The sequence below is a fragment of the Carassius gibelio genome, chromosome A7 (assembly GCF_023724105.1).
Source record: "Carassius gibelio isolate Cgi1373 ecotype wild population from Czech Republic chromosome A7, carGib1.2-hapl.c, whole genome shotgun sequence".
NCBI lineage: Eukaryota > Metazoa > Chordata > Actinopteri > Cypriniformes > Cyprinidae > Carassius > Carassius gibelio.
The window spans coordinates 26,455,136-26,465,968 of NC_068377.1; the positions used below are offsets into that span (position 1 = coordinate 26,455,136).

Here is a 10,833-nt window from a genome sequence, read left to right on the forward strand (position 1 = left end):
AGCAAAACTGAGCAAAAGCTTTACCCCTTCAAAATAGTTCTCCTCTTGGTTTTTTAAACCATCTGTGTCATTAAACACATTTCTTATGTCTTTATCTCTTACTAAGCATTAGGTGGCAAGTGAGGCTGAGTGATTCTGGCAGGTGAAAGCCCATGAAAACCACCAAACCCACAGCAGGAGGTGTTCTGTCTCTTGTCTGAAGAGGGTGTGTTGCAGCCAGGGACGCAGAAGAAGAAGAGATGGGCAGACAGGTATGTGAAGACTGGAATGTACATTTCAGTCACACCTGGGATGAACACACCTACCAAACGTGGTCTTTCCCTTTTCATTGGCTGGTTTGATCAGGACTGACAGCGCAAACAACAAATAAACACCCTCTTTTTGCCGCTGAAGGGGTTTGACCTATGATCCCCAAATGTGAACCAATAGCATGTCAAGGTTGACTTGCAGATAGGTGGGGTGGAGAGGAAATAAAACTCATCTGTGAGGTGTGTCTCCACAGTGGCATGCTTACAGACTGTGAAGCTGTGCTCTACCATGCAAACCTCCCGCCTCAAAACGATGGTTTGTGGAAGACGGACTTAGACTCATCCTGGTCGAAAGCTACTGGAAAAATAAGCTGGTAATCTCAGCTGCTGCTACCTATGAGGAGAGACGTCATGAAGACTCATTTGATGTTCCTTTGGCTAAAAGAATAAAGCTGGACAGAGCAGGTGGGAACTTGTGCCGGAGTTTTGTATGGAAGCAGTGGGAGTTCTCAGTAGGACTGTTGAGTATATGAACAAATGGTCGCTCACATCTCCTTATCACTTTTCCAGCCCAGCTAAAGATGGTGAATCTGTTGGACGGAGAACTGATAAGGGCATGTGGCTGACACATACAGCTTTGTACCCGCTGGGCACACAGGTCAGGGTTCGTTGGTGATAGCACATTTGTGAATGTCAGGGACTTAACTGAAAGTTGTTAAAATGTTTAAATCAGTATTATTTTTAAACGTTTACAAAATCATATGATATACAATTTTTTTCAGATACTGCTGAAGCTGCGTAATTTACTCATTTCATGTCATATGTTTATATATATATATATATATATATATATATATATATATATATATATATATATAAAGTTTGAATTTTGTATATATAAATTATAGCCCCGATGAGACTTAATTTTAATGATGTATTTATTAATAAATTAAATATTTCTCTGTGTAAACTTGACATTGTACTATCAATCTGTTTTGGCTTTTGGCATCTTTATATTTACCAAATTTAGAATATTAATCGCCCCAAGTTAGAAGTCGTTTTTAGATTGAGGAACTTTGCAAACTGGTAAAGTATCTGTTACTATTCTTAATAAATACTTGATTATCATTTGATGACAATCACGCTTGTCACTTAATGAAAACAGTATCAAAGTGTATTGTTTTAAATTTAAATGTGTTAATTTACAATGAAATTTTTAATAAACTTATGTAAGAGGGTTTTAAAAATTCAAATTTTATTCCGAATACTTCTCATGTTATGCTACAGCTTTTATAAAATGCTCTTTACCGTATACTCATTTTATAGAGGGTAATGATTCATTGTCTTTATTCACTATTCAAAAATAGGCTCCATTAAAATGTTAACCTAAAATCATATTACATATAATTTCATTGTGATACATGGTTACAAATTACATAAGTACTGGCAATGAAATCCAAACGTCTAATTAAGCTATGCACAATGGTCAATGGCATTACAGTACATAAAATCTCACAAATTTTTTAATGCTGAAATTCACACTTCATATTGCAGGTCATCTTATTGCGTAGGCACTTTGTTCCAAACCAAGCTCATCCTGCACACCAAAACACTACTTTGCTACATTCTTAAACTGACTCTCTGTACTTTATATGAATTAAGCAGATTTATTAGTCTGCAAATTTGAAATGTAGTCTACACAGGAAATGTGATAGGTCTTGTCTCAAGCCAGGCCCACCATGGAAGCACTGAGATCCCACAGTCTGCGGGCTGCAGCATCATCCCTACCCTGAGGAGCTGCCTCTTTGACTGCACAATCACTGTAAAACCACCAAAAGAGAAATTAACCACAGACTGAAATGATCATAATTGAACAGTAATGGTCTGAGAACACTATGTGAAAAAGTGGTGAAAAAAGTTTGTTTTCATTTTGAACATGACATCCTTTGTAAAACAAAGATCGCTGTGCAAAATCTTACTACATTACATTTAACACATGTGATAGAAAAAGCTACTGACCTGTAGTAAAGGCCGCTAGAATCCTGCAGACTCTCACTCACTGCGCAGTAGATGGTGGTCTGCGCACCCTGCCAAGGTGTTTTGACAAAGAAAAAAAGGGGCATGAACAAAAGCCTTTTCCACAGAGGCAGAGAGGGGAAAAAGTGTCGGCCCAGCTCAGTATTGATAACTCCAGGATGAAGAGTGTAAGTTGTCACTCCTGTGCCTGAATGATATAAAGGGAGAAAGATTGAAAGCAGCGTGTTTGAGAGTGTGCATGTGTGTAGATGCGACATTGTGATGTTTCGATACTGTAAGAGTGAGAGAGTTTTCACGATAGACCTAGTCAGGGTAGCGCTATATTGAACTTTTAATAAGGATTGAAAACAAGGCTGTGAGGGATAGAAGTATAGCGCATTCAATGGACTGCATGTACTGTTGTTTTAACATTATTTCAAATGTTCAAAGTCTTTCAGAAAAAAAAAAACTTCCTATATAAATAATGTATAAAACTATGGAGCTTCACACATGAGAGACTTAGGTCTCTGCAGAGCAAAAGTGGGCGTTTATCACCATGTGGGTTTTTACAAACTGCTGGGTGTTTCTAAATCATGCAAACTAAATGACCCCCCTTACCCAACCCCACCCCTAAACCTAACATCACTATTACGTCAACCAATCAGGTATCATGGTGTAAAAACACCCTGATCTGGTAACTCCCATTACTTTCCTGCAGAGACCTATACTTGGGGAAAAAATTGTTGGCTAAATTGTGTGCACGATGTATTAATTTGTTCCCTCAATATATTAAAACGTGCACGCGATTATTATTGCATTCCCTCGATTTATAAATCGTGCGCATTATTTAGCAAATCGAGGGAACGCAATAGTAAGTCGAGGAAACACAATAGTAATTGTGTGCATGTTTTAGTACATTGAGGGAACGAATTAGTATATCGTGTGCACAATTTATTAACATTTTCTTGCATGTCATGCGCGGGGCTCCGTAATAAAACAGATCTGAGTTTGTGAGTTGTGAAAATGATATGATCTAGAACCTTTATACATTACGTGTACTGTCAAAAGTGTAAATCCCTTACAGTTTCATTTTTATCCATGTTAAATTCAATACAGCATCCAACTTGTTTCAGGTCTGTAGTTTACCTTTCAGTCTGAGAGCTAGTTCCCGGGTAAACAGAACATTTGCCAGCTTGCTCTGTCGATAACTTATTAACGGATCATAGTTTTTCTCCAGGTTTATATCATCAAAATGAATCTTGCCTGTTCAACAGAAAATAATTAGAAATTTTATAAGAAATCCAAATACTGATTGTTCCCCATAAACACTTTAAATGTGTATACATTGTAAATGATACATATAATACATTACAATCAGAATTATGTATTTTTTTTATGTGTTTATGTATATATTATGCCCTATAGCGTTTAAACACACTATCTGTCATTTATTCAAACAGAGCATCTTGTCAGGGAACTGGATAAGTAGTACAATCTCTGCTTGCAATAATTAAGAAAATTCAGTGTTTTGTTATGACTAATTCCCACATAAAGACATATGTGCCTCCACACCTGTGTCATGGGCCAGGCTGGAAACACTGACCACACGGCTGGGGGCTGATTTCTTCAACAAGTCCAGAAGTAAGTTGGTGAGCAGGAAATGACCCAGGTGGTTCACACCAAACTGCATCTCAAAGCCATCTTCTGTTTTCCACTGTGGGCACATCATTATCCCTGTTCAAAGAAAAATATAATATAATATATAAAACATAATATGAAATTAAAATAAACAGATAAATACATACATAAATTGGTTTAATTAAATGATAGAGCTAATCTTTTTCCAAAAAATAAAATATTTTGTTACTATATCAACCCTGTGTCCATGCGTTATAATCTGACATTCCTTACCAGCATTATTAATGAGAATATCCAGTCTCTCCTCGGTCTGCTCTACATCTTTGGCCAGAGCTCGGACAGACTGCAAGGAGGCCAGGTCCAGCATCTTCACAATCACATTGCCATTTCCACTCCTCGTCCTGACCTCATCTGCTGCTCTGTTGGCTCTGTCCATGTCTCTGCAAGCCAGGATCACCCTTGCACCTGAACAGTGGAGGTTTATGAACTGTTGTTATGTCCATCCATCAAGCCTTCAACAAATACAACAGTAAAGAATCTACAAGTTTCTAACTATGAAGGCTCGTCATTAGCCTAAGAATTACAAACTGGGCCATGTTAGTTTGATAAGTGATGTACTGCATATTTAAACCAGTTTCATCATCTCCATTATGTCTTCCTTTTGGTATAAATATTAATTAAGTTAATAATATAGAGCCTAAACAAACCATCTAAGCAGCCTGTCAGTGAAATGCATTGATAAAGGGACTTGATGTGATGCTCATTTGGTGTCAGGATCTTTTATTTATTTATTTATTTTTTTATATTGACTTTACTACTCTGAACACTATGGAAGCGCGTTTATGCCAGTGAAGAAGAAAATTTTTTTATTGCAATTTTATCTCACAATTCTGCCTTTTTTCACATAATTGTAAGATATAAATTAACAGTTCTGACTTTTTTTCTCAGAATTGCATGATATAAACTCACAGTTGCTAGTAATAATGTCAGAATTGCAAGATATAGTCATTTTTAGAGATAATTCTCACAATTCTGACTTTTTTTCTCACAAATGCAAGTTTATATCCCGCAATTCTGACTGTATATCTCTAAAAATTCTGACTTTATAGCTCGCAATTGCATGTAAAAAAAATTAAAAAGTCAGAATTGTGAGTTTATATATCGTAGCTCTGACTATATTTAACAGAATTGCGAGTTTGTATCACACAATTCTGAGAAAAAAAGTGAACTGTGAGATAAAAAGTTGCAATTATTATTATTATTATTATTATTCAGTGACAGAAACAGGCTTCCATAGAATACACCATGTAATGAACATGTTATAAAACATACATGTATAATGAACACATATAATGAACATGTTATAAAACTCACTTTTGTGGAGTTTAACATGATAAATGTCTCAGTGGTGTAACTGTCTATAGAAAAGGAAAAAAAACCACCAACAACTATGAAACTATTTAGTTTTGAAATAGTTTTGTTAATCCTTTGTCCTTTAAATCAGGGTCAGTTTTTGCCATGTCATGAAAACAACAAAATCCTCACAGCAGTGTTCCAAGGTTGTCATTAAGTTACATTTTTTTATAGATCACATATTTCTAGTGGAAATCTGATGGACATAACAAACTTGATTTAAGAGGCTATGATTTTTATTATCTCGGACATCCCCATAATACATTAACATCACAAAATATGTTTGCTACTATATATAGGCTACTCCTGATATGATGCTAGTTCAGCCAGTACTAATAACATCTTTAACGCTCCATTAAACCGAACAGACCTCTCTTGGCCATGTCCACCGCTGTCTCTTTACCGATACCGGTGTTGGCTCCCGTTATCAGAACAGTTTTTCCGTCCAAGCGGGCTTTGCTGCGACAGACTCCCCCAGCCAGCCATCTCCGCAGGACCAAGAGCCCGACACCTACCGGTACAGGTGCGACATTACATCCATCCATCCATCCATCATTATCTCACCTCTAACCGACTCTCTTAACGTCGGTACATCTGATAAGGACAGGCAAAGTTCATCCAGGACGCACACGGCTTATATTAAGAGATATGTTAATATTTATCATTATGACAAGTAAACATCTATTAGCCTAATAAGTCCCATCCCATGACTTTTCACTTTTACATTTTTACACGACTTGCAATAACCAGCCGTTCAAGCTTACTGGAACACGTTTGCATTGACAAAAAAAAAGAAAGAAAATAACAAGAAAGAATGAAAGAAATCACCATACTAATAATTAACATTTTTGTTCCTTAACGCAGTCATATTTTATTAAAGTTATTTTCCACGGTTGTAAATCTCGTAAAGTTTTAAAGTGCCATATTTTTACATATTTCTCTTTGTTCTGGGAAACCACAACGAGTTTTAACGTTATCCTACCAGTAACCAGGACAACTGCGACACCTGTAGTGTGTTCTTCCACAAACTCCTTCACTGGCTTTGTGTAGTGCTGCATTATTACACCTGGCAGATTCTCCTTAGAAACAGTCCAGCTCTTTCAGCAGCGCAGCGCAATGATCTGCAGAGTGCACACAGTTCGCCAGCCGCCCACTACAAGTGTGTACAGTGTGGAGTCACGTGCTCCAGTCTCGAATGTCAAAATAAAGTCCGACTGTTGACTGTAACAATGCGGCTGTGGAATACTCAGAAACAACATTTATCAATAGTTTCAAGTTGGCTTACATTCTGATTTATCTGCGATAAAACGGAATTGCCACTCTGAGTGGTGTTGGGTAGAAAAACAAATACACTGTCAACTTAATTAAAGTAAATATTTTCCATATGTTTGTTTTTGTCACACAGGATATGGGATTTTATGCATGAAAGTATAGAGTTGCCTTTATATATAGTTAGTTATAAAATAGTATAGAACTGCTTGTGGTTCCGTCAAACCCATTGTTTCATCACATTTCACCATCCAGATTCGTACAACCATAACTCCTCCAAAAACAGCCAGAAATCTTGGAGTTATGATTGATGATCTATTGACTTTCTCAGACCACATTGCTAATTGCCCGGTCCTGCAGATTAGCTTTAATCAACATCAAGAAGATCCAACCCTTTCTTTCAGAACATGCTGCACAACTCCTTGTTCAAGCTCTTGTTCTGTCCATGTTGGACTATTGCAGTGCTCTCTAGGTCTACCAGCCAGTTTTATCAAACCTCTACAATTAATGCAGAATGTAGGAGCAAGATTAATTTTTAATGAGCCGTAAATAATACATGTCACACCTCTGTTTATCAATTTGCACTGGGTAGCTGCTCGCCTAAAATTCAAGGCATTGATGTTTGCCTACAAAACCCCCACTGGCTCTGCACCCCCTTATCTAAATTCATAACTTCAGACTTATGTGCCCTCTAGAAGCTTATATTCTGCAAGTGAACGTCGCTTTATTGCGCCATCTCAAATGGGCACAATACCACTTTCACAGGCTTTAAAATTAACTGTTCCCTCCTGGTGGAGTGACCTGCCCATCTCAAGGAGCTGATTCCTTAGCCATCTTCAAGAATCAGTTAAAACACATTTCTTCCATCTTTATTTGACCCTCTAACTTCAGCACTCTAAATTCTTTTTTTTATTCTTTAAAAAAAAACTTGTCCCTTTTAGACTCTATTCATTTACTAACTACTTGTTTTCTTTGATAATAATATGTCCTCATTGTCCTCATTAAAATTGCTTTGGATAAAAGCATCTGGTAAATGACTAAATGTAAATGTAAATATTAGAATGCAATCATATTTGTGGATCCTCTGCATAAAATGTTTGAAAACACGTGCCTTAGTAAATACTGACAAAACCGTCTGTGGCACAGTGCAACTTATAAGGTCATTGTAATTGTTATAATAGTGTTTGGTTGTGTATTTCATGAGACTTTCTATTCAGGCGGGAGAACGAAACGAGAAATGTGGATGAGCAAATTGTGTACATAACCTTGTTCTAGTGCTACATGGCAGAGTTCTAGCCAATTTTTCTTTTTCGTCAATGAAAAAATAACAGTGATAAGAAATGTCAACATTTTAAAGGCTGTGCAGAAAATAACATTTTTAGAAATAAGGATCACAATAAGCAAGTGTCAGTTTGTTGTTGTTTGGTTATACAACATTATGTAATATTTCAGAAATCATAGTGAAAGGGTGAAAGACAAAAGATAAATTCGAAGATTAACTTTAAAGTCTGCATGAAATCAAAAACTTTATTTCCTTTATTAGGCCACATTTCTAGTCTTGATGTGAACAATTAATCCGTGCAAGTTAATTCGCTGAATTAAATTTTTTACATTTTTTTTGGTAATCCTAAATCAAAATCTGAACATTAATTACGCTCTGGAATGTAATTTCTTCTCTGATGATGTCAGTTTGACGGCTTGGGCAAAATATAATTAAATGTCCCTCCAACAGTTAGATTGCTATGAGTGAGTGACCCTTTCCCCAGTTTTTTTTACTCTTCACTCCATAGACATGGAGCTATCCGATCATTAAAACGTTTTACAATTAAGTGTAGACCACCTAATGTATGTAGCTACTGTTTGGTTCTAAGCGGTTCTAAGTAATAGGCTGAGCAGGTGAGCCCATGTGGGGCCAATATGTGATTATTATTGCTTTATCTACTGCCATCTACTGGTAACTGTCTACAGTACACGGACACCTTAGCCTGGAACATGAGTAGAATTAATGCAATATCTTATAACACGTGTGCAATATATTAAAATATGCTACTTTTGTTATTATTTCGCATGATCGGTCATCATTTTTAATAATAATGATGATGATAATAATAATAATAATAATAATAAAACCTGTCTGTCGTCTCTGGACTCTTTATTTTGAAAAGTAAAGGCGCAAATAACCCGGAAGTATCCCGTCCTGCTGCCACGTCAGTGGTGTTAGGCTTCAAGCTGAAGCTATCAAGTGCCTGAGACGGTTCAGCAAATCAGCTGTAACTCAACGGAGGAGGCTTTCTGGGAATTTTAAAGAATAATTAAAATTGTCATTCCAAGTAAACACCATGAGATACCCTTTTATTTTTATTTTGGCTGTGTACATAGCCTTTGCGAATGCCACCGAGTTAACTTTTGAATTGCCCGATAACGAGAAACAATGCTTTTACGAGGACCTAGAACAAGGAGCAAAGTTTGATATAGACTTTCAGGTAACGTTAATTGTACCGACAGCTGCTTTAAACAAAACTTTATTGTTTTTTATTATTATTATTATTACTATTACTATTATTATCATTTTTTTCAGTGTTGGGTGATTATTTATATTTTTCTTTCCAAGTTGTTGAATAGTTGTCAACAACTAAGTTGTATGGAACACAAACATATAACGTATCACCATGATTTTGTGGCGAACCTGTTCAACACTGTTCAGCACTGATAAAACATTGTTAAACAGCTGAATATGTATGCCATATTCCCAATATCAGTACTTGTCTTTCCATACAGGTTATTGCTGGAGGAAACTATGATGTTGACTGTTTTGTGACAGATCCACTGAATAATCTGCTTTATCAAGAACGAAAAAAGCAATATGACAGTTTTTCCCACACGACAACCATGAAGGGAGTGTACACGGTCTGCTTCAGCAATGAGTTCTCAACCTTCTCTCACAAAACTGTTTACCTGGACTTCAGAATGGGAGACGATGACCGATTAATGCCTGACATGAACCGAGGAGCAGCTCTCACACAGGTGAGAAACACAAACCGCATGCACTCACACATAGCATGCACTGAGCATATATGCATTTGATGTGAACCTCTGAATAAATCATGCAGATGGAGTCAACCTGCCTGTCTATCCATGAGATCCTGAAGGTGGTTTCAGACTCTCAGACCTGGTATCGTCTTCGGGAGGCTCAGGACCGAATCAGGGCTGAAGACCTGAGTGAACGTGTGCACTTTTGGTCCATTGGGGAGGCCATCATCCTGTTTGTGGTCTGTATCGGCCAGGTGCTTATGCTTAAGAGTTTCTTCAATGAGAAGAAAACCAATGTTGCCACCAGCACATAGACCTAGGTTTCTAGTCTGCCACCTTCTCTCTGTTAATCAGCTGATTAATCAGTCTGATACCCTTAAAACAAGCTCGACTGATGCTTACAACCAACCAAAAATTATCTCTATATCTAACAAAATGCCTTAATTATGAGGTAAATATTTTGTGTGGTATATTCAAATTGGCCCCTATGTGCATTACTCACAATTGCAGTAATGGAAATTGACCTGCTGTACCATTATTCTGTTACATGTTAATTTCTGTTTTGTCCACTTTAAATATGTGCACTTGTTATCTTGAAATGCATATGTCTAACATACACTTTATATAGAAACGGAAGAATAGTTTTGGTGGTTTGTGTTTTGGTAATTATGACAAATATAATAATGAATGACTGTATTGTACCTCTGTTTTACTATTTAGCAATGCCCTTCTTTGTTTATCTCACATTCAAATGGGAAATGTCCATGGTGAATCATTTATTTATGTAGATATATCTGGCAAAATATATGGTTTTTAAAAATGAATAATTTTCTTAATTATAAATCCTGTTACATCATTACTGAACCCTCCCCCTCCTCTTTAAGTTACTTTGGGGATATGGAACAAGGGCTTGCAGATATTTATTTATTTTCTGAAACATCTACTTAATGTGCTGCTGAAAAGCTTTTTTATAGACACATTACATGTTATTTGGATATTTGTTAAAACCATATATTATTGTGTATACCTCAGCCCGAGAAGTAGAATGTATTTGTTACATTTATTATGTAATAACATAAATTGAGTTGTTCATATTCCTGCCTTGTGTAAATTGACTAAGTAAAAAAACAAAGTTTGGAATTTATTTCAATGAGTCTACCTCTATTTGATTTGTATGAGTCATCATGATATCATAATCTCAGCCATATTAGAGCGATGG

At 36.5% G+C, this 10,833-nt stretch overlaps 2 protein-coding genes across 2 annotated transcripts; one reads left to right on the forward strand and one right to left on the reverse strand.

Moving 5' to 3' along the window:
* Nucleotides 1-1,486: 1,486 nt before the first annotated feature.
* LOC128016980 (retinol dehydrogenase 11-like) lies at nucleotides 1,487-6,461 on the reverse strand. Its single transcript, XM_052602000.1, has 7 exons — nucleotides 6,298-6,461; nucleotides 5,686-5,826; nucleotides 4,176-4,367; nucleotides 3,837-3,998; nucleotides 3,411-3,527; nucleotides 2,268-2,472; nucleotides 1,487-2,068 (listed from the first exon to the last, which is right to left on the reverse strand). The coding sequence occupies exons 1-7, from the start codon at nucleotides 6,371-6,373 to the stop codon at nucleotides 1,972-1,974; spliced, it is 990 nt and encodes a 329-aa protein (XP_052457960.1). The 5' UTR covers nucleotides 6,374-6,461; the 3' UTR covers nucleotides 1,487-1,971.
* A 2,326-nt stretch (nucleotides 6,462-8,787) lies between these two features.
* Nucleotides 8,788-10,758, forward strand: LOC128016981 (transmembrane emp24 domain-containing protein 3). Its single transcript, XM_052602001.1, has 3 exons — nucleotides 8,788-9,067; nucleotides 9,363-9,608; nucleotides 9,695-10,758. The coding sequence occupies exons 1-3, from the start codon at nucleotides 8,924-8,926 to the stop codon at nucleotides 9,926-9,928; spliced, it is 624 nt and encodes a 207-aa protein (XP_052457961.1). The 5' UTR covers nucleotides 8,788-8,923; the 3' UTR covers nucleotides 9,929-10,758.
* Nucleotides 10,759-10,833: the final 75 nt, after the last annotated feature.